Source organism: Macrobrachium rosenbergii, chromosome 46 (assembly GCF_040412425.1).
Source record: "Macrobrachium rosenbergii isolate ZJJX-2024 chromosome 46, ASM4041242v1, whole genome shotgun sequence".
NCBI lineage: Eukaryota > Metazoa > Arthropoda > Malacostraca > Decapoda > Palaemonidae > Macrobrachium > Macrobrachium rosenbergii.
Genome location: NC_089786.1, coordinates 53,743,446 through 53,771,128, shown reverse-complemented (window position 1 = coordinate 53,771,128; position 27,683 = coordinate 53,743,446). Strand labels below are relative to the sequence as shown.

The window sequence follows — 27,683 nt, the reverse complement described above, 5'->3', positions numbered from 1 at the left end:
CTGTCTCTACAAGCATATCGAAGGGGGAGGAGGGAGGAGTTTGGTCGTGTCGCGACAGGGGCATTCGAAGGGAGGTCTCCGTAGGGACAAGGTCTTCCTCTTCTCCTTCGTCAGCCTCGTAGTGAAGCTGTACACTTGTACACACTTATATCTTCAAGTGTTCAGAAGGCAAGTGCGCAACGAGTTCTACTTTTAAGTGTTGGAATCGTGAAGGAGAACTTTAAACGTTACACTTATTAAAAGTTCGAAAGTTTGAAAAACGAAGCTATTTATATATATAAAAAAACACGTGTAACTTTAAACACTACTACAAATAACCGTCATCGTAAAAATGCGTATTTTTAAATGTAACTCTGCGCGCAAACACCTGCGAGTGACTGGGTGCGCACACCTGCGACTGTTTTCATATGTTCGTGCTCGAGAGGACAAGCCAAAATGACCCTTGCAGTCTTGATTCCTTTTTTTACGTCTGCTCCATTCCAAGACTTCTATTTCAGCCGAATCTCGCCTCCACTTGATGAGGAAATGCGTCAATTCCGAGTAGGAATTTGACCGCAAGTCCGTCTTCTCGGTAAAACCGGTGCGCAATTTCCTGCGTAGGAGCGCTGATGCCCTTTAACTGTTATCATAGGGCATCCGCTGTATCACTTGCTTATTACTCGATAAAAGACATTTACGTAAACGATATTCAGACCTATTATAAATAATTGAATTATTAATAATCATATGATTTACATTTCTGCTCGTAAACGAGCGTCGCTTCCGAGCTTGGCAACAAGATAGGCCTACAACACCCCCACCGCCGCGCTCAAAAGCGCCATCTACGGTACACCTATATATGAGACAAAATCCTATTTACCCCTCTCCCTCTCGATCAGACGAAAGGGTGCAGTGAAAGTGTACTGCGATGGCGCACTTGCCTTCACAGCTTTCACAGCTTTAACAGCTTTCACACAGCCCTTTGTTGAAATGAGCTCGACCACGTGGGGCAATCGTAAGCAGCACCTGCGTCTAGCGGTTGCGGTTTGGATGAAGCGTATCCAACGCGGATATGACTAATTCGTCATCGCGGACCTATTTATAGGAAAGTCGTCGCCCTGAAGGTGTGTGAAGAGAGAGAGAGAGAGAGAGAGAGAGAGAGAGAGAGAGAGAGAGAGAGAGAGCAGAAACCTCGCTCGTACTAATTAGAATATAAAAAAAATAAATTTTATCGGCCTAAGACCCACGGCTGGGTAAAGTCCTAATTCGTATCGGACGGAAATCCTGTTTCTACTGGACATAAACCGCATTCCTATTAAACCAGACCTCCCCATGAAAAAGAAAAACAAGTTTTATATGGACCTCTGGACTAGGCCCCAGCTATCAGAGGCGATCGAGAGAAAATAAATAAAACAATTTTAGTCTCTGTCATCGTTACCTCGTTAGACTCATGTCGGGAAGTTTGCTAAAAAAAAAAATTCCGAGAAATTACATTTTATTTCTTCTCCCCATACAAACAAGTAAATAAACAAAGCCAGGAACCACACAAATTAGACGAGTAAGTAAATAAATCGATAAAGTCGTAAACCACTCCGATAAACCGAGGGGGCCATTACACAAAGCCAATATAATACTAAGTACGAAAAGCCTCTTCCAACTACTCCTTCTTTTCATTAATTCTGTAATGTGGTCAGTCCAGTAATGTCCTCTGGCGAATGTGACCTTGTTGTTATAACCAAGGTCTTTGGTTATAACCAGCCGGTCATTGGATGCCGGGCCACGCGTCCTTTGTCCCCCAAAATGTCTCTCTCTCTCTCTCTCTCTCTCTCTCGTCGTATTGTAATATACTGCGTAATCTACTGCACTAGACCGAACCAGCTTTGAGCACAGCAATAATTTGCATTGCAAAACATTTCTTTTTATCTGCTTGCCGTGGCCCTCAGGTGGATGAGAGAGAGAGAGAAAGAGAGAGATTTATGAATGTTTGGTCTAAGGACCCGACACGGGAACTTTTAGGTTATTTAGTGCCACGAGAGAGAGAGAGAGAGAGAGAGAGAGAGAGAGAGAGAGAGAGAGAGAGAGAGAGAGAGAGAGAGAGAATGTGGAATCATTGTCCAAGGCAAATGCTGAAATGTTGGTCATCGAGAGAGAAAGAGAGAGAGAGAGAGAGAGAGAGATTTGATTTATGAATGTTTGGTCTAAGGACCTGACACTGAGAGAGAGAGAGAGAGAGAGAGAGAGAGAGAGAGAGAGAGAGAGAGAGAGAGAGAGAGAGAGAATGTGGAATCATTGTCCAGGCAAATGCTGAAATGTTGGTCATCGAGAGAGAGAGAGAGAGAGAAAGTGACAGAGAGAGAGTCATGTGTGGAATCACCGTTCAAGTTAAATGCTGGCTTGTTAGTCATCGAGAGAGAGAGAGAGAGAGAGAGAGAGAGTTTCCTACTTCCGCAGTGTCAAGGATATGGGCAAACCCGGGACACTGGGAAGACACTCGGGAGAGATAAAAGTTAAAGAGATTGTGGCTGAAAGAAAAAAAAAACAATTAACATTTACCCAGAAACTGCGTTCGTGCATACGTGCGTTTCCGTGCAATGAGGTCAAACGATGATGAATCATAAGCAAGGTTATGGCATCTATTAATAGAAATTAGCTTTATTCTTTATCATTGGGCATTGTGCCCTGTTTAAATGCCCCGTGCCCTTTGGGTTTGACTTACAATATTCGTCTCCATTGCAACCTGCTTATTCTTAACTACTTTTTCTCGAAATAACAAAGAAATTACACCTTGGAGGTCATTCTTCCAGGTCATTTATGGGTTATTAGTGTCACACGTGCCCATAACACATATGTGACAGGTCATGTCACCTGTAATTAGGGCCCGCTGGGCACAGGTGATTGGCTAAGTGCCCTAGAAAATTTTTGGGGGAAATCTTTAACTGGTTTTTGTCCAGTTTACTATTGTTTACAGGTCGTTTGGGGGCCATTAGTCTTACATGCATCATTAATACGGATGTGACAGGTCATGTCCCCTGTAATTAGGCCTATCTCGGCACGGGTGATTGGCGGAAGGGCAGAAATGGTCGCCCCCCAAAAATTTTAGGGGAACCTTTTAACTGGTTTTTGTCCAATTTGTTATTGTTTTGTCCTCGCGCCGACGGGCTTCATCTACGCGGTTGATCCCGCCTTCGGGAAGGTGATTTATGGAGATTAATATGGCGGAGAGGATTAAATAACACTTAAATAAATTAAAGAAATGCTATGGTTAATTTATTGCTGGTTTAAAATAGGTATTTCGTCCATTTTGGGCCGATTTTCCCCAATTGTTATTGTTTTGTCCGGCGCTGCGTCTCATCCCGCGGTGGGTCACGCGGTGATTGGCCAACACGTGGCCGTGACGTCACACTACACATTATGGCGGGACCGGAGACACATGCCGCCGCCGTCGCCTCCGCCGAAGACCCCACGATGCTGCTGTACCTCACGGTCGTGGTGGGCGCCACCGTCGCCGTCCTCGTCTGGCTCTTCAGGAGGGGCAGGCATGAAGGAGCAGGACTCGCAGGAGGGCAGGGCGGCGCCGAAAAGCAAACAGGTGGGTGGAGGAGATCGAGGGATCATCGCCGCCGCCGCCGCCGTCGTCGTCAGTCAGTCAGGCCCGAATCCGTCGGGCGTCGCTGTAACGGGGTCGCGGTGGTGGTGTTTCCCCCTCCGTCGGGAAAGTGTTTTCTTGCCGTTGCCGAGGGAGTTGAAGAGCCGTACTCGTGCCGTTCGTGTTGACAGAGCCGCCACCGACCTGGCGAAGGGCACGGCGCGATGCACCCGTCCCCGGAATCGTATCGCCTCGACGGGCGTCGCTATATCGGGGTCGCGGTGGCGGTGCGTCGCCCCCGTCGGGAAAAAATTCCGTCCACGGCCGAGGGATTTCTTTCAGGGTTCCGTTTTCCTTCGGGACATGTTTCCGAGGGCCTCGGTCACCTGACGAAGGTGGTTTTTCTCGGGTTTTTCGCATAGGGCGGACGCTTCGGGGCCCGGGGTCCGGTGTAGGTTAGTGGAACACGAAACGGGGTGAGGGTCCCGCTATGAGAGCCCGACCCCGTTAGTAGGGAAGAGGTTGTGGGGCGGGGGGGGGGCGGAGGAGGAGGAGGCACTTCCTGCATTCCCGCAGCGGCAGTAGAAGGGTCACACAGCCCGGGGAGGGCGGGGGTTGTGGGGGGAGGAAGGAACCGATATTCCCGTTTTTCGGGGAAATGACCTCCCGTGGAAGGGCTCTTGGTATGATTCGGTTCCCGTTGGAGGAGAGTTTACCCTGTAGTTTCAATCAATAATTCCTGTTGCTGTTTTCGTTCCTGTAGGTTAGGCCAGGTACGGAGGGAGGAACCAATTCCCGTTTTTTTGGGGGGATTGACCCCTTCCACCTTCAGGAATGTTAAATCCATGATTCAGTTCCAGTTAGAGATTTTTTTAACCCTAGTTCCAATCAGTGATTCCTGTTGCTGTCTTCATTCCTGTTTGTTGATAGGCCCCTGTAGGCTAGGTGTAGGAAGGAACCAATTCCCGTTATTTGGGGTGGATTGACCCCTTAGGAATGTCAAATCCATGGTTCAATTCCCGTTGGAGATTTTTCACCCAAGTTTCGATCAATTCCTGTTGATAGGCTCTGTAGGTTAGGCCAGGTACAGAGGGAGGAACCAATTCCCATATTTCGGGGGGGATTGACCCCCCTCCACCTTTAGGAATGTTAAATCCATGATTCGATTCCCACTGGAGATTATTTTTTTTACCTTAGTTTCAATATATTCCCGTTGCAATTGCGATTCCTGGGTATTGGTAGAGGCCTGGGATATGCAGTAAGCTAAGGGCACCACCACAGTTTGAAAGGCATATAGGCCAATATTTTTGTCCCTGCTGTATGAGGGTACTCAACATAGCAACATCAATATAACCATAATTGTTGCAATCTTAAATCCTATTTGTTGATGTAGGCTAGGCCAGTTACCTCATAGGCTACCACATTATGGTAAGATTGTACGCCTGTGTCCGTTTTCTAGTACGAAATAAACTAAGATCAGTGCAGCACCTTGACCGTTAATCTTATGTATATGGCTTACAGTCGTGCCCGTCCCACGAGCCGTAACAAAGACAATGGCCTATTAAAATCTAAGCCTTTGTACAGTGTCCAAAGTGTTAGTAATGTTAGTATAGCTTAAGTTACTAGGTTTTACTATTACATTGCCATAACGACTAAATCACCGCCATCAACCTTGTCTTAACGAACCAGTGTCCTGTAAGACAAAGGAAGACAAAGTGAACTGCTCTGAAAGCGCATTGCGAATACCCCTAGGCGTATTTGAAAGCTAGGCTAGTAATCAGTAATGGCTATAGTGGGATTTGAAAGGCTCTATTAATGTCACCCACAATTTATCACACGTTTGGCCTTTGGGCCAAAAGTAACTGGTTATTTGGATCCCACGATGGGTTGAGATTTTTAGGTCTGTCCCTGTTGAGTATTATCTTTAAGAGATTGTTAAACATTCTGCTAAGACTTGAGTGTTAGTTTAGGTTAGGTTAGGTCCTGTTGCTTGAGTTGACAATGAAATCAAGGTTAGTAACTTCGTCTTACATAGAGCAAATTTTTATTGACACGTGGTTGCATTTTTTGCCACTGATAATTTTGGACTTCTTCACGTGCTTCTCTAATCATCACCAGCTAATCTGTTCTTAGCCGTCATGGAGTATGTGCAAATAGCCGTTGGGATGCTGTAATTCTCATGTTAACATTAATTCTACCTCGGATTTTGCAGTCACTTGAATTAAGTAACTAGTGAGATTGGCTTCTGCAGTTGCTTGTCTTGATAAGAACTCATGCTAATACCATGACAAGGAGACCTTGACTTTTACAATTGCTGGCCTAACAAAGCTTTGGATGTTGCATTTGTTGTTTCCATGAGACCTTGGAGTTGTGCCTTTTGTGTCGATAAAGTCTCGGTTTTTATATTTGCTGTGTTGTTGAGGCCATGGATTATCCCATTGTTGTGTAAGGCTTTGGAATGTTGGAATTGCTGTGTCAGTGAGGTCTTCAATATTGTATTCACTAGTGGCAGATTTTTCCCTTGTGTTCATAGACTTGCAATTTGCAATGGCTGTGTTAGGCTATGAGGCCTTGGGTTTAGCAGTTGCTACGTGAGTAAGGTCTTCGTTTTGGTGATGGCCGTGCTAATGATGTTTTGGGTTGTAAAGCTGTTAATAAAATTTTTATTCGCTGTTCATGAGCCTGTGAAGCTGTGGATTTTCCAGTGGGTGGGTCAGTGAAGCCTTTGATTTTTGAAATGCTGTGTTTAGCCTTTGAATTTGCAATTGCTCCTAGCGAGGCCTTCAGTTTTATAATTACTGTGTCAGTGAGGCCTTGGAATATGCAAGTGTTCTGTTAACAAGGTTTTGAGGCTTGGCAAGATTCATAACTGCTAATAATGTTTCATTTTAGTTATATGAGACATTAAACTCGTTTTACTGTTCTTTCAAAGACTTCGTCTGAAGGGAACAGCCTTTTGTCATAGTTTTGAACTTGTAGTTAGTCGTAGGACAGTCAAGATCAGCTCTCTCTCTCTCTCTCTCTCTCTTTTATGAGTTTGTCAGAGGCTAATATATCTTTTTATCAGTTTTTTTTTTTAAAGTTTTCTCTCTCTCTCTCTCTCTCTCTCTCTCTCTCTCTCTCTCTCTCTCTCTCTCTCTCTCTCTCTCTCTCTCTCTCTCGTGAGGTTGTCAGAGGCTAATATATATTTTTTATCAGTTTTTTATTTAAAAGTTCCTCTCTCTCTCTCTCTCTCTCTCTCTCTCTCTCAGTTGACTAGTATGTATTTTTTAGCAGTTTTTCTAAAATTATGAGTTCCGTGCACTGTATATATCACAAATGCCTCAAGAGTATGTTTCTAAAAAAATGTCTACAACGGTGCAAGGCTCGCTGCATAGTTTACGACCTTCACCCCCCACCCCCGACCTGGTTTATATTGGTGGATTTTAGACTATCATTGCTACTATTAAGTGTCACGCCACGTATATCTTATCAGATCTCATTACGCTGCATTTACACTTTATCACCCGAGCACCTCTCTTGGAGTTTATCATTCATAACGAAAGCCGCTTGGCCCAGCCACCCTCAATACTGCTAGCATGCGCACGTTTGCGCGGTTTTCACGACTGTTGGGTAGCCGGAGATATGACCGTCCGCTCAGGTTTTTGTCTGAGGCAATGGGAAAGATACTGATATTTATTCATTTTATTTATTTAGCAGAATATTGATTTCTCTAAATACTTCATGAACTGCATGGCAAGAGTTTTAGGTAATTTTCCTTTTTGCATTTTCAGAGTGTAATGTGGTTTTAAGACCAACATTGCCTGTCCTCTTTAGAAAGTTAGTGCTGTCAGCTTAACTCACATGGTGCACTGTCATCATTACTCAAGGTTCTTTGTAGCGTACCTTCGGCCTCTCTCTCTCTGCAACCCATTTCATTGCTTTAACTGTACCTCCGTTCAGATTCTTCCATCGTACTCTCCATTCCTACTCTCTCTCAATTGTTTCAACATTGTCAGCTCTGAATGACCTCATAGGCCCCAGCACTTGGCCTTTGGCCAAAATTTTATATTCAGGTTCAAATTCCAACGTTACTTTGTCAGAGAAATTGAAAGGACCGGCTTCATTCGAAATTACTTAATGCACTTGTAAACGTAACCAAGTCAGGGGTCCCGTGATTAAAAAGTCTTGAAGATTGGTTGCTGTCGAGCCGTTCCATTCCCCCACTAGAACGGATAAGTGCGCATTATCTGAGACAGGAAACAGTATTTTTTTTTTTTTTTAGTGCATACTTGGAGTGACCCTGCATATATTAATCTAAATAAATTCTTAACTCCTGACTTGACTGTTACATCAGTTGACTCTGTCGTCTTGGTGGGCATTATATCATATTCTTTGTCATCTTGGTGAGCAAGCGGTCCTCAGGCTAAGAAAGTAAGTAGCTTTTATTTAATTCCACTGACAACAGTGTTCTTTACCGGGACATTGCCAAGGTCCCCTGATTTCGAGTAGGAATTATTTCGGCTCAAAAAGGAAAAGTGGTCAAGTACCATTTTCAATCACACCATCAGTTTTATTTGGCCATGACACCTGAATTGTTTTGTAGTCTGTTGAGGTATAATCTTTCTGTTTATGGTTTTTCATTACTAAAAAAACGTTTTCATTTTGACTTTCTTATGGGGAAAATTTGCAATATTTTTAATATTTAGATGAACCCTTCTCTTATGGAACAAACCCACAGGGGCCATTGACTTGAAATTTAGGTTCCAAAGAGGTCAGTCATTAGAGAAATAAATTAACAAATTAATAAAATGCATAAAAATTAAGTAAATTTTAAAATGCATAGAGAATTTGCTTTTGGGTAGTAATTCATTGCCCCTTCCTTTGAATTTTTGAGGTTCCAATCGCACAGCATCCACAGAGGAATCATTCCACAGTCCAGTAGTGTGAGGAATAAAGGACCTCTGGAATTGAGAAGTTCGACAGTGTACTTCACATTTGTCAGTGCCAGTTGACCTTAATTTTGTAAATTTGAGATTTCACTCAGTATGACCCTTTTAATGTTTTCTATCTTGCAATAGCAGCGACCCGATCTCACTCAACCTTTGACGTTTCAGGTGACAAGAAATCGACAGGAGATAACGCGGCATCGAAGAAGGGAATGACAAAAGGTTCCAAAAAGAAAGTGAGTCAAGATTGGAAGAAAGTTCCCCCGCCTGCCAGTTACACCCACCCGGAGTTGATCACGTCGTTGAAAGGCCACACTGGCAACATTACGAGCGGCAGCTATTCTGCTAACGGCAAGCACTTCATCTCCGCTGCGGACGGTAAGTCCTCTTTTTTTTATGTTACAGTTGGAGTTTGTAGAATGGCAAGTTTGCATGCTGTTTGGTGCACTGTAGGCAATACTCGAGGTTCTCTGCAGCGTCCCTTAGGCCCCTTTTATTCCTTTTACTGTACCTCCCTTCTTAGTCCCTTTCTTCCATCGTACTTTCCACCCTCTACTAACAGTTGTTTCAACTTTATTTTAGCGCCGAATAACTCATAGGTCCCAGTGCCTGTCATTTGGCCTAAATTTAATATCCCAATCCCAAGACATTGCATACTGTTTGTGATTTCATGTTCTCTGCAACTGTAGTCATTCGTACGAGAGTTGGTGTCTACATGTGTCGTTCTGTAGTTTAATTAGATAAAAGTTACCTGCAGTTCTTATTTAATCATACATCTTCCTCCGTTATACTGAGTTCCCCTTAGGCCTTTTGCTGAAATCCATTGATACAGGATATTAAAGATAAGACCAACTTTTCACTGATCTAGATTGGGTGGTTTAAGCTGCTTAAGTGCTAAACCAGTGTTGCTGATAAGGACTACATAGGTTTTGCCTAAATACCTATTTGGCAGAAGTAGGTGGAACACGTGGAGGGGGTAGACTTAGGTATTGTACAGCTCTCACACCTCTGTAACTAGAGACAGTCAAGTTTCTCTGTGCAGTATATAATTTTTTTCCGTCTTTGAAATGGTATTCTGATACATAGCAGCATTTTCCGTGTCAGAGAACAGAATTTCTATTTCTCTCACTCCCAAATGGTTTCAAGTACAAAACAAGGTTAAATGCTTGGTCAGATTCATAATACGAGATTGTATATAGTACCTTTTTATTCAGTTGCACACTTTCCAGTCGTCATCCTTCTTTGGTGTGCACTGGGCAGACTATTAAAGTTGATAATTTATGCATTTTGAAAATTGAAATCCAAGTATTTTTTCCTCTATGGTGGATCAGTGTGGTTTAAACCCAATGTAGAAATGTAATCCTCTAAACGTTTCTCATGCAGTGTGAAACATTCACGTGATCAATTTTTCTCAGACCTCATACCAAGAGCGACATAATTTATTCATTTTATTTAGCCAGTGATTTACTCTTGCCCTCATGATAGCTTCCAGTAAGATATGGGGGCCTTTCCAAAATTCCAGTATCTCATTTCCTGGACATCTTCAACCATTCTCAGAGTTTATGAACTACTAAAACAATGTTAGCTTCTGGAACTGCTGTTCGTACTGGGGTGATGATAAATTCTCTTTTCCACTAAGCTGTCCAACTTCTTTTAAACTGTGTTCACACAATTCTCTTCTCATTTTGAATTAGTACTTCAGCCCATCCTTATTACTTTCTGAAAATGAAACACTTTCACTGGGATGCTTGTGATTAAATGCAACTTCATTTAAACCAGTGGTTCTTAACCTCGGGGGGTGGTGCCCCATCAGCAATTTCCAAGGGGGGGAGGGAGCCTTAGGGGAAAAATGAAAAATTCTCTAATTATATTCGTTATTCTCTTAACAAGTCACTAAGAAGCAGTGTCAGTTATCTCACTAATTCATTCCCAAAGGAATAAAAACACCCCCTCTCTTTCTCTCTTTTCATTTTCCTTTAAATTCGGAAGGGAATTTTACTCACAGATGCAAGGGGGTGGGTGTGGGGGGTAAGGACCAACTCTCAGAGGGGGCGTGGTAATCAAAGTTAAGAACCACTGATTTAAACCTATCTGTTCGCCTCCCTCATTCATTAACTTGATCCTTCTTCCCTTTATCCATTAATAATCTCCCTCTTCTCACAATTCCACTAATTACACTCGCAAGTTTTGCTCTCTTAATGGCCCAGATCTTTAGGGGCAATTTACCTCCTCCTGAGCACCTAGTTTTATCTCAGGGCAGAAAGTGCCCTCTTTTTTTTTTTTTTTTCACCATACAATTGACATGCGTCATTAATTTCCACATAATCACATTTATTTTTGTATGGGTCGTTGGCTTTGTCAAGATTTAACTTGACAGAAGCAGTAATTAATGTCAAGATTTAACTTGACAAAAGCAGCGATTAATAGCTGCCTTCATTTTGCAAAGAGAAACTAACATAACATAACTAACATAACATAACATAACTAACATAACTAGATTATAGTCGATTTTAACCCATCTTGTTTACTAGGTTTATGTTTGCACATTGTTTGGTTATTGGTCTTAAAATCTCTCGTGTACCTGATTGTATGGATGCCAAAGTAACTAACTACAATTTTGAGGGTGTATTGCAATAAAGGTGTGATTGTTGCTGCTTGTAATACAGCCATAGTTTCAATGATTTTTACTAACAATCCTATTGGTGGGAAGCCTGACGTTTGGTGGGATTTTATCTAATACTTGTGTGGAAAAATAATTGCAATTTTGTCAAGTAAATTCTAAACAACACGGTCCACCCCCAGTCTGATTGGCCATAAATACCCCAGTGATTTGATAGACATCATAAATTGCATAAAATTAAGTCGATCCAATCTTCAACCTTCGAAGAGACATTGAAAGCGAGGTGAACGCAAATCCCCAGTTTTGCCAAGGACTTTGTTGAATTGAGCAAGGTCGTAAACTGTATAAAACTCCAGAGGACTTATGTCACGAATCTGAGGTTGAAGTCAGTTGTAGAAGAATTGTCACTTAAGTTTTAAGATGAGCATTGGTTTGTGAACGTTATTTAGTGGATTTTTATGAAATTATTAGACCTGGGAGGAATTTGAATTAGTCAGGACTTCAAACCGAGCAGTGGCTCACAGTCTTTCCTGAGCTCGCCGTCACTCCGCACGACCGCTGCAGCTGGGCGTCGTCTGTCGTAGGTAGCAGAGAAAGTGAGAGAAGAAAGTAAAAGCAGGAACAAAGATTAATGGAAGTACATGTTTGCGTTAACAAAGAGGACGCCCATTTGCCGATCAGTCATGGTGCCTGGTTTAATGGTGAGTGTCCTCTGTCGGAAGATAATAAGTACATTACAACAAAGAAGGGGATGGTCAGTCGTAGGAAAAACAAGGCTTTTGCCTTAACAAAAACATTGCCCTCTGTTGTTGTGGAGCGAACAATGTACAGTATTTTACATTCCGAATGGCGTATTATGGGTAATTGCCTACACAGGTGAGGGGAACACTTGAGTTCATTGCCCAGGTTTTGTTTCTTCTTTTTTTTTCATATGAAAGTCATACTTTTGTTTTATATTGTAAGCGAGAATTGTTTTATTGGTTATGTAGTCTTTACTGCTTATACATTAAGTTTGAATTTTTTGGGGGGTAATTTTATAAATGCCTGAATTCCTTTTGAAGGTTTTTTTTTTCAGTAGTGTGTTTATTGATTGTTTGTGCAAAGAAAGAACTCACATTATTATTCAAAAGAATCTTGTTTACTAGAAAAGTGTACAGTACTTTGCATTTTCTTGTTCTTGCCTGTGATTGTAGCCAGGGTGCTGCGATTTCCCTTCGTTAACGGGTGCTGACTAACGATCAAAGATTCCAAAGCAACTTGCTATAGTGTCTGTGAAGCAGGGTAAACGCAGTGCACTCTGCTTAATGAGGTGGTTATTTCATTCGGGTGACATGCCTTTTCTTTTATTGCATTAACAGTATGATTTATTTTCCTTTGTTGACCAACATTAAGCAGAGTTCACTGTGTTTCTCTTCAGCTGGCAGTGGCAGACGATTTGATCCGGGTGGCAGAGGTGCCGGCAAGGCCGAGTTCTATCCGCGGCAGTATACCCTAGAGGACTGCCTCATCAGCTCGAGTGTTTCCGAGGGGAGCAGCAGCGTGGAGGAGCTCGACACTTCCTCCGTCAGCAGCAGCAGTCAGGTGGCAACGAGCAATGCGCCTTCGGACACGGAGGACATTCTGACGTCGTCGAGTAATGGTAAAATGTCAAGGAGACAGCGCAAAAATAAGAACAAAAAATTCAAGAACACGTCCAGTTGCTTCTCCGCGTCGAAGATGGTGAGTCAAAGCACCAAGGAGCTCTTCAGCAGCATCGGCAGGACGGAAGAGGAGGTCTACAACCTCCTCCTCCCCCTCTGCTCGGTCGTCGAGGAGAGGGTCCTGAACGGCTACCCGTACGTCACTAACCAGGGCGTCCACATCTTCAAGACGAGCGGCTACTCGACCCTGGCAGCCGCGCTCAACGGTTGTGAGCTCGTCAACGCGGAGCTGAATCGCATGCAGCACTTCGACGTGCAGAAGAAGGTGGACGTTGACGGGGCAAGCTCCGATTATTCTGAGCCAGAATCTGTGGAGGATCTCAGCACAGGCGACGGGTTTCACGAGGACTGCCAAGACACGTCTTCGGGAGTGAGCTCCGATTGCAAGGAGAACGAGGGTGACGGCGAGGGGGCGTACAGCAGTGACATGAACATGAACTATTGCCGCACACTCTTGATAGAGACCAGCGCAAGCAAAGAGTCGAAAAGAGAAGTAGAAAAGTGTATTTCTGGGGATCAGAGTGTGGAGAAATGTAAAAGATGTAGACAGAATTTCATTATTGGCAATAATGGAATGAAGCCTTGTGAATATCACCCAAAGAAACTAGTGTTAAGGAGAGATGGTAGACTCCATTATCAATGTTGCAATAGGATGAAAGGGGTGGAGGGGTGCACGAGGGCTAGTTTTCACGTTTACCATAACTTGAGATCTGGGTTGAACGGGCCTTTGGAAGGGTACGTCTCTAGTAAGGAAGGAAGACCACGGGTGATAGGAATAGATTGCGAGATGGTCTTCACCACTAAAGGTTTCGAGTTAGCCAGGGTAACGTTGGTTAGCGTCAGCGGGAAAGTCCTGTTAGATTCGTACGTTAAACCCGAAGGCGCAGTATTTGACTACAATACTCAGTTTTCGGGGATAACTGCCAGTCACATAGAGGCCGCACCCCCCTTCCACGAAGTCCGGGAGAAAATATTGAGTTGCGTGTCTTCCAGTTCGATTCTCGTTGGCCATAGTTTAGAGGGCGATCTGTCTGCGATCAGGTTGGTCCACCGAAACGTCATCGACACCTCCCTGATCTTCAAGGGTCCACAGACCTCGCAGCCTTGTGGACCCATCCCACACAAGCAGTCCCTGAAGTCCCTGGCGAAGAGACACCTGGGCCGCGACATACAGAGAGGCGGCAGCAAAGGGCACGACAGCCTGGAGGATGCCACGGCCGCCTTAGACTTAGTACTCAGACACTTGAAAGAATCTCGTTGCGGCGACGCCTTGCAGTCGCTGAAGGTAGCCCCTTTACCGCTAGCACTCAAGAATATGTGATGTGAGGAGAACAAAGTTGACTTTTTGTACTGCTACTGGAACCCTGACTGTGAAAGATCATATCACATATTGTGCCTTAGGTCTTTTGAAAGAAATAATCAGGAATTTGCCTCTAGCACTGCAGTGTTCTAAATGCTGTGTCTTTGCTCAAAGCTGTTGTTTTGTTTTTATTTTGAATGTGTTGTGCATTAGGATGCATTTCATCGTCTTTTACAAGAAACTTGTGCAGGAGATTTTTTTTCCCCCCCGTTGATTTTAGAGTTGATTTTAGAGTAGGTGTGTTTCGTAGGAAGGCGTGGGAGAGTCGAGTCGTGTTTTAGTTTTTTAGAATAGGCTCGGTTTTCTTTTTACTAGGAGCATTGAATTTTAGTTACTTTTAATTGCCAATTTTTGGGAGTACATTTTTCAGTCTGTCAGAATTTGTTCAAAGTACGTAGCGTGTGGTTTCGAGGTTGGAGAAATCCCGAGGCAGCTTTTTTATCCAGGGTTTAGTGGTACAGATTCATTTGGTTGTGATAAGTCTTTCTTAAGGTTAGCCAATTTTTTGGTGGAATATGTAAATAGTACTTTTTTCACTCGTTTTTTGGTGAGCGTGCTTTGCTCTGTAGTTGTAAACGTGATAGAATTCATTCCATTGTTTTATCACTCAACTTGTGAAACATTAATGAGAGGGGTTTTTTTGTTATCATTTTTACTCGTCAGTTATAGGGTCGTGTCAGTTGGTCGTTTGTATTTATTGTTAGGCTTCTAACATCAAGTTCGGCAATTTTGCTTCCGGTTAAAATTCTCTGTTCCTTTTTGTTCTTATCTTCAATTGGGTTCGTTTTAGTCTGACTTTATTTTCGTTTTTAAGAGAAAATTTCCTTGAAGTAAATTTTGAGAGAATGTTTAATCGGTGAAAGACGGATCCTTTTAACGTTACTAATTTCGTCTGTCTGTCAGTTTTATATTTTATGGTGTTTTGTCGCTTCGAGATTCATGCCGCAGATGCCGTTTCGCAAGTGGTTTTGGAACCTTGAAAACGTGAGATCAGTTTAGAATTTAGTACAACAGTGGAAATATACCGACTTCTCAAAAATGTGCACATAGCATATGCAACTCTTTTGTTATTGCCCAAGAAGAAAGGGAGTTGTCATTGATTGGCAAGGAATTGTATTGCAAGTGTCTCCAGTCACTTGTGGGAACACAAAGTTGCACAGTGATTTATTGGTGCAACACGAAAGGACAACTTAAGAATTTATGGGTAATGGTATTGTAAACAAGTTTGTGTTTAAAGTATGTTTGCCGGTTAATCATTTTTGTCCTCTTGCCTGAGTCAAGTTGAAATTTTGTTATTGACTTTGGATATCTGCAAAATAAGTACAAGCGTTGTTCTCTAAAACTGTATGTGTTCGTTTTGTTTCTCGAGTTACTGTTTTTTGTTTACATTTGTAGGAACTTTTCGTCGTTGCGCGCTCTGTTGTCGTGAATGCTATTCACGTCGGCTTCCCTCTCTTGTTGCGGTTGAATTTTGCATTCATTTTTATACGGTTATTTTGCCATTTTGGAAATCTGGAAGTTTCATTCATTTGATCATTTGTCAACTTTTACGTGAGAAATTTTATAAAAATTTAGCCAATTTTGCATTTTAAATCTAAGAATGCCTGCCCCTTAGTTCACAAATTGAATTTGGCTATTAAATACACATAATATTGTAACGAATTATTACCATTTCATGATAGAAATTCATACTTTGTCAGTATTAAGCTATGTCAGTCAGTTCGGACTCCTGACCTTTGTATAAATTAGTCTTCAGTATTGGGAAATAGTATTCCGTCATTCCTTCAGCATTACAAAGGTATTAGGTCAAAATTTTACAGTATTAAGCAAAGGTATTATAACAAGACATTTATCCTAGGGCATCTGTTACGTTTTTCATACGAATTGCAAGAACGGGGACTAAGCATTCAACAAATCTTGGCTGATCTCGACGGGCAAAATGACTTAACTCTGTGTTTTTAAGGTTACCTAGTTAGGGAGACGTATCCACGGTATGCGTCCCCTACAAATGCGTTTTTATTTTTTATACTTTTAACGTGTGAGTGTTTATAGAAAGACTTGAGAAATGGGATGAATTTTCCTTAGTCCTTTTATAAATACTTGGTGAATGTACAATATTCTTAGCGAATTTCCTGCCATTAACTAGAATAGGCCTGCTGGTTTCTTGTTTTCCTTTTATTTTTTTTTTTTTTTTTGTGCTACTTTTTGCCATGTTGTGGTAATTCAAGTCATAGGTTGATAGGTACAATTTATATATACACTGTACTCTTTTAAGCTTTTCTGCCGATTGAAATAAAAAAAAAAGATATTACTTAATTGCAGGTACGTAGATTTTAGATTTGTGCACGGATTGGGGAAAAATCTTTCGATTTAAAAAAAAAAAATCCTCGGTCTTTTTACAATTTTATCCAGTTTTCCCAGCATTCACTGAATTATGGTCTGTCTGAAGAGACCAAACACTTAAATTTTTTAGCGAGAGAAAATTCCTTGTGGTAGTTTAATGAACCAAACTCGTCCTGTGAACCTCATATACTTAGGCAGCCTGCTTTGATCTCAAAATCTTTGGTCGGTTGTCGCGAAACATTCCCAGTCTGATGACGTGCGAGAGTCGTTGGATGGTTGGTTACGAATTGTAACTTCATTTGAGTGAGTTTTTTGGAATTGGAACACCTGGACGTCCATGTTCGTATTGCGAGGGCGTTCTGAAATATATACAGTAAATAGGGAGATTTCTCTCTCGTTTTCAGGAAGTTATTTTTAATTTGTGGCTTCAGAAGTGATTTTTAAATGCGTCTTTCTTTAATTTCTACGAAAATTGAAGCAACAACCTTCGCAATTGTGATCATGAACTGACGAGATGTATTTTGGAGATAGATTTTTTGTTAACGATGCAGAAAGACTCGATTAATTATCTTGTGGAAAACTTAAAACTCTCTTCAGATTTTTTAATGAATATTGTATGAATGACTCATGTTGTGTATAACTGTATGAATGACTGATGTCGAAAACGTGTGAAGTTTTATTTATTTGTTGCGCAAGGGTTGCGAGGGTCAATTGTTCATGGGAGTTTGTTTTTAAGCTACTTACTCTATTCACTGTCTCCATTGAATTGCCGAAGAACAATGTCGGGGGCTTCTGTCGAGCCCCCGGTTTGATTTTTATATTTTATTTTGCTCTGGGTCTGAGAGACTCCAGATCTCCTGCCTTAAAATGTTTGGGCTCGGTCCAAGCTATACTTTTCACAAATATTTGGCAAGTTATTGCTATGAAATAAAGAAATGAATATGACGAGGTGTTTTTCCTTTTGTACCCTTATATGGCGAGGATCAGTGTAACTTGACCCCGTTGGGAGGGTTAATGCAACCAGGTCACCTTGCACTGTGCACTGTAGGCATTCCTTGATGTTCTAGTTGCAACCCCTTTCATTCCTAATATTGTACCTCCATTAATGTTCTCTTTCTCCCTCTGTACTTTCCAACCTCTCCCAACAAATGTTCCAATATTTTCAGTGCAGAATGACCTCAGGTTCCAGCACGTGGCCTATGACTAAAATTTTAAATTCAAATTTTATTCCTACCAGGTAGGTTCCAGCGCAGGGCCTATGGCTAAAATTTTAAATTCCAGTTTTATTCCTACCAGTTATGCCACAGAAGTCTTAGAGCTTCAAAGGATATGCAGTATTCTTGTAGCTAGAGTAATGTTTTGGAGTCGTAACTGATACCCTGTACAGCAGTGCCGAGCTCCAGAGTTTATTAAGCTTTGTTTTCAACAGAGAAACAATTTTTAATATCCTTACAACTGTATGGACAATTCAAATGCCCGTGAAAATGGAAAGTAAGCTTCTGTGGAAAAAGTAAAGAACAGCAAATTGTAAGGTTTGAAATGGCCTACGTACACTTAACACCATAACATTCAGGTGCAGTTATGGTTGGAGATGGTTTAGACATAGGAGGATAGGCTACAAATAGTCGAAAAAGCAGCAGAACGATACTTGGAGTTAATGGAGACACTGCTCTTTAGGAGAGTGTTTAGAGAGTTTATTACTTGAGGGGTGTTGAACTGTGAGGAATCTATATGAGAGAAAAGCTAAAAAAGAAAAAGTGGCTGTATAATGGACGAGGAGAAAAGATGTCTTCTGTATTACAGGTCAATAAGAGTAACCCGTAAACAACTAGAAATTTGTGCATATACAAAGCTTACAATACTATACTGGCCACTGGCGATGAAAACAGAGGAGACATTTGAGAAGGGTTGACTAAACAATATCAAGACTCTTTAGCAATTTATGGTAGAGAGGAAATAACAGGAATAAAGATTTTTTACACGTAAAGAGAATGGAAGACGTATGGTCAGTCAGATAAGTAAAAAGTTATGGCGGCAGGAGGAAGAAGGCGCTACGAAGGCCCAGAATGACTAACTCTTGAGAGCTGGCCAGACGGTTGTGGAAAAGGCTCTTGATAAGATCTAGACCTGACGGGAATGCAGGTGGAGAATGCAAGAGTCGAGTTGGTGTAGAATATTTGTTTGATGTTGAACTGCGTTAAAGGAAAATTTAGAAATGAATTTGATAGTGAAGGAATTAGAGAGCAACTGGATTTATCTCGAAAACTTGATTTGGTAAACGTTGTAGGAGGAAACCATGACTCAACAGTTTTGCTACATTGCAAACCTTGATAACACTTGCAGTTGGGACCGGTTATACACGTAGTACTAACTGTGTGTGTTAATGAGTGTAGTAGTACAAACCGCTCATGTTAATGAGTACTCTACCATTAATTCCTTGACCTCTGTTTAAGGTAATGTATAATAGGCACTGATGTTTATGAAAGAGGTGCTGTAATTGTTTTTGCTGCCTCTTGTACCTAGTAATTGGAGCTTTCGTACCCGTAACTGTGAGGTTTACAAGCATCTAGTATGGAAATGCGTATGACATTAGTGTCTTGAAAACGAGCAACGGTGAGATCACTACCAAACCATCCTCTGTGTAATTTTCTGACAGGCATTCTACTTTATAAACTTTGAACAACGGGAATTCTTATAGTTTGTTTTTAGCAAGTTTAGGAAAGCTCATAGCTTAGGTCATTCACTCTTTAACAAAGTAAATAAGATAAAATAAAACCCGTCCAGTCAAAAACTAATATGAACTGCAAGATTTTCCTCCTGTTACACATTTAAATGATACTTTTTACTGTCAGTTTCCCTTTCAGCACTGAATAACCTCATAGGTCCCAATGCTTGGCCTTGGGCCTAAATTCTTTATTCTAATCTATTCTTTACAAACAGATTTCTGTTGGTCGTGAATGACAGTTATTGCTCTTGCATGAGAGATAAGTAATTAGTTTATGCATGTACATCGTCAATAAGTTAATCATCAACCTTAATCTGGTTTTTCCATAGTTTTACCTCTCTCTCTCTCTCTCTCTCTCTCTCTCTCTCTCTCTCTCTCTCTCTCTCTCTCAAATGCCTCGCTATCTATAAATCTATGATGTTCTACCCCCTGGCGTCTCGTCTCGTAATGAGAATCTTAGCTGCTTGTACCCTGTAGGGGGCTAGTGTCATCAATGCACCTCATGTGGTGCACTGTAGGCATTACTTAAGGATCTTTGCAGTGTCTTCCGTCCCTAGCTGCAACCCCTTTCGTTCCTTTTACTGTACCTCCTTTCATATTCTCTTGGTTCCATCTCACTTTCCACCCTCTGCTAACAGTCGAGTCGTGGTGTAACTGTGAGGTTTCCCTCCTGTTACACCTTTCACACCTTTTACTCTGTTTCCATTTCAGCGATGAATGACCTCATAGGTGCCAGCGTTTGGCCTTTGGCCTAAATTCTCTATTCAATATATATTCTTAGCTGCTCGTAAGAGACTTGAGATTTTTTCAAATTTCAGCACCGTCACTTAATTGTGGATCTCACAGCATTACACTACCATCCAAACTGGTCCACCCTTCTTAAATGGGAGTCCTAAGTCCTGGAGGTTGCAAATGAGCCACACTGTGGCTCAGGGGCCGTGTCATCTTATAGATCTCAAATCCTAGGAGGTACAGGAAGTTACGGGAGTCGTCCTTCCCCAGCTTATGTACTTGAACGGGAATTCAACATTTCCAGGTGTGAGATCAATGAGTAAGTCAAGTCTCACATTAAAGATGAATGTTTGTATCCTCTTAGGAACAAATCCCAAAGAAGAAATGGAGTGCTGCCACTACTACCCATCCAAAGGACAGTGACAGATACCTCGTAAAGCCTGACAGGGCACCTCTTCCCACACCCTCAAAATGAGTGGTCTTTGGCGTGCTTGGCTCACCAGCCATGTCCCTTCTGAGACAAGTTTTGGAAATCTCCTTCAGCTCCTATTTTCCCCTGACTGTCCAGAGCCAGGTCTGTCATTTCCTAGTGGATCAAGATTTGATTCCCAAAATATAAATGAAAAAAAATTAATACTTTTAACCATTGTATGAGAGCTGTACATTTAGCCTAGCAGTCTGGGTCACCTAATAATTTCATTTCATTGAACGCGTGATATTTAAGAGGCTGAATATTATGGGTAATTTTGAATGTAGTGTGTTTAGTAATTGTTAATCGGTTTCCTTTGCTCATCCTGGTGTGAAATTTCTTAATACGCTGTATGTGACGTTTTTAAATAATAGCTAATGTAAAGATGCCTTTAGCCTAGTTGAATGACCCTGCAATATGCCTGACCGTATGAAAAACTGCTCACATCAGCAACTTTTATGTTTTTTCCAAGACATGATATTTCACAATTATATCTTCAGTTTGTAAGTGATGGAATTGACTCTGGAGAGAATTTTGCCATTCTTTTGTACAGTTGTTCTTCTAGCAATGTCCTCTCTGTAAGCTGACATTAGATTACATCATTCCTTTCTTACGCAGATCGAGCCGTGCTGATCTGGTCGACCAAGGACTTTGGCCAGCCGGCGCACAAGTCAATTCGGGGGAACATTGAGTTTGACTACGCCTCGCTCGTGTGCTGGAGTCCGGACACCAAAGCCTTCATTATTCACAAACAAGCAGCAAATGCCATTGAGGTCTACAAGGTGTCCAAGAGACCTGACGGGTCTGTGGGGAACCCACAGGTGGCTCTTACCTTTCCGCAGGTAAGATGTGGACGGTACTTTGTTAGAGTTCATTTTATCTTAGAAATCATTATGAGTCGAGTGCTTTCCTATTTTTAAGGCTTGCACCTTTCAATTACATTAATGATAAGTAATCTTTCAATTATCCAAATTGATAGAGCCAAGGGTCCATTGGATATGACCGAAATCTGAATAATGGCGAATAAAAAATCTAGGGATGTTCTAGGTAACTCTGTACCCTTTCTCACCTAACCTTGTCATGCCACATAACTGCAAACATCAGTATGCTTATAAACAACAGCATCACACTTTGAACTGAAAACTTTATGCAAAAGGCAATTAGCTACCTTTTTCCCCTTATTTGTAACAAAATATACTACAAAAATGCACTCTGAAAAAAGAAATTAAACCCCTTCTTTTTCTCTCCCCAGTAAATGACACAGTTCGGTAGGCAGGTGGCCTACCTGTGTTTACCCACAGCCTACCATGGTTTTATGCTCATTAATGTATTTTTATACAGCAACTTCCTTATCAGTTGTTACCATATTGTATTACCATACACAAGATAAAAATATGTAGGCTGTGTGTGAACTACAGTACAGACCTAGGCTAGCCCAGGTGTTACACTCATAGTCTCGATTTATCGTAAGTCGAGATCTGCAAATGACTTGGTTCTTTTCAGCACCCTTGGTACCGACGCTTGGCCTCTGGCCAAAATATACACCTGTATTCCATTCCATTTTCTTTGTGAGCTTTCAAATCGCAACAATCTTTCTGTCACAGCAGTGTCCTTCGTCCCCCTCCCAAAGAAAAAAGATCGGATATTGGTACTTTTCCGCATTCTTTCAGCATAACGACATCGCAGACGTCATTGCCCTTGACATTGATATCAACGGCCGGTTTATCATGTCCTGCAACAATAAAAATGAGCTTATCATATGGAATCTGAAAGGAGAAATTCTGCAGACGGTCGATCCACGTCACGGCGACACGTACTCTGCCATCCTTTCGCCCTGCGGACGTTTCATCGCTACAACAGGTAGGTGTCATGGATTTGTTTACGTTCGTACGTTTTGTGTTTGCTATTTATGATTTTGGATGTTTTAGTTATGGTAACAAGGAGTAAATAGCTGTTGATTTTTGCAGGATTCAAATATTTCAAACATTTTGAAATGGCCAGATTCAGAAGGCTTCAAAATCCTAACCAGTGTTATTGCTTTACAGGAGAAAAAAAATAGCGAGTTTTGCATTACTCTGCTCGCTGTCAAAAATATCAGCCAAAAGGGTTGCTTTTTCCTAAGGAGTGTGTGGGTATTATTTAAGAAATCTTTGTGCTGTTTATTAATAAATTTTATATTAAATAGCATCTTTTTGATGTAATCGGTATTTCTAACGCTGTTCCTTTTCTTGCAAGAATTAAAAAGATTCCTTATGTTTAGGAAGACCTATTACATTCAGACTTTATCTACATGAGAAGGTTTATAGTTTTACTGGGCATATTTCCTGAGGGTATCAGTATTTCAACAGTGCCTAATCATAGCTTGTTGAACTTATACTGAACCACATGGTTCATTATTCTCTTCTGTGCACAATTTTCAGGTTTTACCCCAGACGTGAAGGTTTGGCACGTGAAGTATAGCAAGGAAGGTAATTTCGAAGGCGTCAAAAGAGCTTTCGACCTGAGCGGCCACAATGCGGGGATCTACAGCTGCGGCATCAACAGCGACTCAACGCGGATGGTGTCGATTTCCAAGGACGGCACCTGGAAGCTTTTTGACACCGATAGTATGTAACTTTTGTTTTTATTTTGAAGTGGTGTGGTTACTGAGTTATTGCCTGCAATTCATGCAGTACTTTTTAAGAGAAAATTTTTAGGAATTTGAATTTTATGTATTGATTGATGAAGGAAAGATGTTACAATGAATGGCACCTTTTTTTTCTCCAAGGTTTTTGTAGCATTAAGTAAAGTAATATGGGCAGTCCCTGCTTACTGATGGCATCATTTAACGGCATTTCGGTGTTAGGGCGCTTGTCTAGCGACGCTGTTAATTAGTTTTTGGCACCTGTAAGTGGTTCATCAGCATCAGGAAGCAGTTTATCAGCATCGGTAAGCGGTTAATCGGCACCGATAACCGGTTAGCGGCGCTGTTAAGTGGTTTATCGATGCTTTAACAGCCAATTTTCAGTTAGCGGCTCTCAGCCGGGAACAGAACCCCCGCGATTAATCAGGACTGCCTGTAGATACTTTGCTAATGCATTTTGGAATAACAAATGAAAGGCCCACATTTAGACAGTTTGACCCCTCTACACAAGTACAGGGAATGTGTTGTGCATTTAAATGTATGAACATTTTAACATAACAGTTTGTATATGATTTAACACAACAGATTTCCACCTGAAAAGTGGTCTCCTTTTGTTTAAGTATCCGTTAAGTGTACAGTAAAGTAAAATGTATAACTTAACTGTATGAAAGACAAAATTAGTACAAATAATAATTAACAGATGTAAAGATAAGAGAAAAAGATGGAAGGAGAAACATTTTTACTAAAAATGATCTCAGAGAAGGTAAGGAACGAAAATGTTTCGATGCTTTCATAGACTTAGCCAATATTTATAGAGGTCGTTAACTGGTGGTTTTAATCTGGTACGATAGGATTTTTTTTCAACTTCCCATTTTGCAAATTTGCATATTTTATGAGAGACTTCAGGGTTTAGTATATTAAATTGAATGCAGTCCACCCCCTGGTATTTGCGGGGGAATAGTTAAAATCCGCAAATATGCAAAACCCCTCTAAAAACACCAAAAAACCTAAAAATGCTTATACCTGAATATTTTAATAGTTTTATCACAAAAAGTGCATTTGGTCATGAAAATGATATGAAAATACAGTAATTTGTGAATATTTCTCAGTGAAAAATACCTCGAATAGGCGAATTTTCTGCAAATAGGGGGGTCACCGGTATACTGAAATTATATTAATGTTAATGTAAAATATGGCTTAGTGTCAAGTCCTGGGTACTTTAAATACAATATTGCAAATACAAAACATCTACAGTATTTAGATAGTCTATTCAAGACTTGTTGTCAAGAATCCAATTGGTTTAATACTTATGATGATGTAATGATAGAGTTTTAATTATTCTCGCATTTATCTGAATGGTGTATTTTCCATTGTATTTTAATGTCACATAAGATCAAGAATGCAGGAGACCTATGCTGTTAGGCCTATAATAAAAGATGTACATGATTCCTGGTACTCTTATATTGTAGTTAACAAACTGTATGTATATATCTAGTTATCATTTTTTATCCATGTTTGTATAATTCAACAATTTTTTCATCCAAAATAATTCTTCATTATTCCAACCATTGAATTTGAGAATTTTTTATCCATGTTTGTATAATTCAATCATTTTTTTTTAAATACAATACTAATTTTTCATTATCCCAACAGTCTGAGAATTTGTTATCCATGTGTGTGTATAATTCATTTTTCATCTAAAACTGAAATCCTTCATTATTCCAACAGTTGAATTTGAGAAAGGCCAGCAACCGTATTTACTGCTGACTGGCAACTACGACACCAAGTCGCAGCCGGGAATCATCCGCCTCTCGCCCGACGGCCGAACCATCGCAATAGCTTGCGGCAACAACCTGACATTTTACTCTGGCGTGACGGGAGAGAAACTCAACTTCATACCTAACATATACACAGGTAATGCGTCTCTTCATTTAGTCTGAGATATAGGTTGTGTGTTCACTTAATGGGAAAGGAATATGTAGAATTTAGGCCAAAGGCCAAGTGGTGGGACCTGTGAGGGCATTCAGCGCTGAAAGGGAAATTGGCAGTACGAGGTTAGATAGGCCCAACAGGAAAACCCCACAGTTGCACCATGAAACAGGCGTTAGGAGACGGATGATAGCAAGACGGAAGGAAAAGGATATGAGTGGAGGAGGTACAGTAAAAGGAATGAAAGAGGTTGTAGCTAGGGGCCGAAGGGACACCACAAAGAATCTTAAGTAATTCCTACAGTGCTCCACGATTTCCTGTTCCCCAAGCTTTCACCCTTCAAAATTTAGCTGTATTAAATGTTATATACCATGAAATAATTTATTTTTTAAGTACAGACACCACCCTACTTAAGAACAGTCACCTTACAAACATTCAGAGATACAAACAAACTGGATTGCAAATTAAAATCATGTTCAGAGCACTCTTCTTTGCCACCCATAAGTTCAAATTTTTTGTTCACATATTCCGTACACACAGCATTGTATGTACATTTTTGTGTTTTAGGGCGAAAAAACACAGTATTTTATTGATTTTATACCGTTCTTAAATAGGCATAAAGAGTACAGTAATCAACTTTCAAACAATTCACCATAACTCGTTAGTTCTTTGTTGGGCGAGTGGGTTCCGTTCTCACCTAGCACTCTGTGGCCGCGAAGTTCTTCGTTGGGCGCGTGGGTTCCGTTCTCAGCTAGCACTCTGCTGGCCGCGAGTTCGAATCTCCGACCGTCCGATGAAGAATAAGAGGAATCTATTTCTGGCGATAGAAGTTCATTTCTCGCTATAATGTGGTTTGGATTCCACAACAAGCTGTAGGCCCCGTTGTTAGGTAACCAATTAACCATAACTTGTCTGTAAGTGGGGTGGTGTCTGTAATTGTCCAATGATATCCTTCCAAATTTATGAATATTATAAATACAGTTTTAATCATCCTAATTGTAATTTCATTCCAGGCAACATTTTAGGAATCATGTTTGACCCGAGCAACAAGATGATTCTGACGCTCGGAGACAGACACGTGCGTGTGTTCCACAACGTAGCCGGATACGTCGCTACCATTCAGGTACGAAGTACATGCAGTTTTGTTATTGTAGAGAGTATAGAATTAAGGCCAGAGGCCAAGCGCTGGGGTCTATGAGGTCATTCAACGCTGAAACAGAAATTGACAGTAGCAAGGTTTGAAAGGTGTAACGGGAGGAAAACCTCAAAGCAGTTGCACTATGAATCGTTAGGAGAGGGTGGGAAGTAAGATGGAAGGACGAGAATATGATTGGTGGTGCAATAAAAGGTCAAGCCTTGTAACTAGTTATTTAGAGCACTGTTGAACCTTTTACAGTCACAGTTGTAAGACTGCTGTGTGTTTTTCTTTTCTAGGCTGAAGAGGACCGTTGTGCAAACGGTCGAAATCTTCCTTTTTAACCTTTTTCGTATTTTGATAAATGCAGTCGCTCATATACATTGCTGTGGCTATTTACGTATTATACATTATTGTTTATTCCATGACAGCTTTTCAGCAATGTATTTTTCCTCTCAGGACCTTAAACAGAGCCTCCAGAAAGCAACCAACAGCTCCATGAAGGATCGGATCAAGCAGCAGATCAAGGAGGCCGAGGCAGCCCTCGAAAACATCAAGAAAGTCACCAAGAAATAGGCCGTCGCCACCGTTCACCATCCTTCATCTAAGCTTCATGCAAATGCCTGACATTGTACAATGTATAGAGCGACTTTCGAGCTGTAATCTTTTGATAATTATTCGGAGAATTTTGTATCCCTTATCACTGTTAAGTAAGAGGCAACACTGGATCTCATAAGAAGTTACTACAGTGGGTATTTTTTTAAACTTAAGTTTCTGTTTTCCAGTACGCAACATAGGTTTTCCTTTCAGTCGACCTGCTCAGTGTACTTTTAAGTTATATATTATTCGTGGGGTTTGGATTGGCCTTGTTATCGATGTGCTGTAATGGGCTACGCTGTATGTTGTGACACAGGTATCATTCGGTGTTAGTGTATTGCTGTTTGTTGTGTTTGGGGGACAGGGTTTGGTGCATGTTGTGTCGAGATGTATGGCCGAGTATTATGTGATGCATCCGGCAAACAGGTGTGGTTGCCAATAAAAATATTGCTAAAAACCTAGACAAAAAATTTGGTTGTTCTGTGGGTGGTTTGTTTCCAGGTATTTATAGTTTTGAAGACTTTGTTTGCTTTCCAACAAAGTTCTATGTACACTCCATAAAACTCATAAGATATTTGCTCAATGGCAAATGTATATGTATTATTTGGTATTGCAGTCAGAGGAACTCATTATGCTTTATACTCACCATTTGCTAACCCACTAGTTTTTTTTATTTTTTCAGATTTTCATATAACCTGGGCATGATTTATAAAAGCATGATGCATGGTCATTTCCAAGTACGACAATACCGCAACTGTGGTCGAACACATTACAGTATCACAGGTTGCGTTCTAGAGTCCAAGTGTGTTTGTGTGAGCGAGTGAACTGCATACCTCAGTCATTTAGTTTATACATTTGTATGACTTGAAATTTTGATAAGATTAAATGTATGCAAACTGACAACTGGTTTTTGTTCGTCTTGGTCGGTCACTCTGACCAAAACGGTTACTTTCGGAC

At 41.0% G+C, this 27,683-nt stretch overlaps 1 protein-coding gene across 4 annotated transcripts; it reads left to right on the top strand.

Annotated features, from left to right (window-relative positions):
• On the top strand, positions 1–27,626 carry LOC136830357 (transducin beta-like protein 2). 4 transcript variants are annotated; one of them, XM_067089857.1, is made up of 8 exons: positions 31–168; positions 8,662–8,871; positions 21,061–21,284; positions 22,113–22,302; positions 22,863–23,048; positions 24,794–24,979; positions 26,008–26,117; positions 26,589–27,626. In XM_067089857.1, exons 2-8 carry the CDS (start codon positions 8,706–8,708, stop codon positions 26,703–26,705), a joined length of 1,179 nt encoding a protein of 392 aa, XP_066945958.1. In that variant the 5' UTR covers positions 31–168; positions 8,662–8,705; the 3' UTR covers positions 26,706–27,626. The 4 variants fall into 4 exon arrangements, with proteins under 4 accessions (XP_066945956.1, XP_066945958.1, XP_066945955.1 ...); XM_067089856.1 differs by lacking the exon at positions 31–168 and adding an exon at positions 3,365–3,568; XM_067089855.1 differs by lacking the exons at positions 21,061–21,284; positions 22,113–22,302; positions 22,863–23,048; ... (1 more) ...; positions 26,008–26,117; positions 26,589–27,626 and adding an exon at positions 12,531–17,461 and having other exon boundaries at positions 1–168.
• Positions 27,627–27,683: the final 57 nt, after the last annotated feature.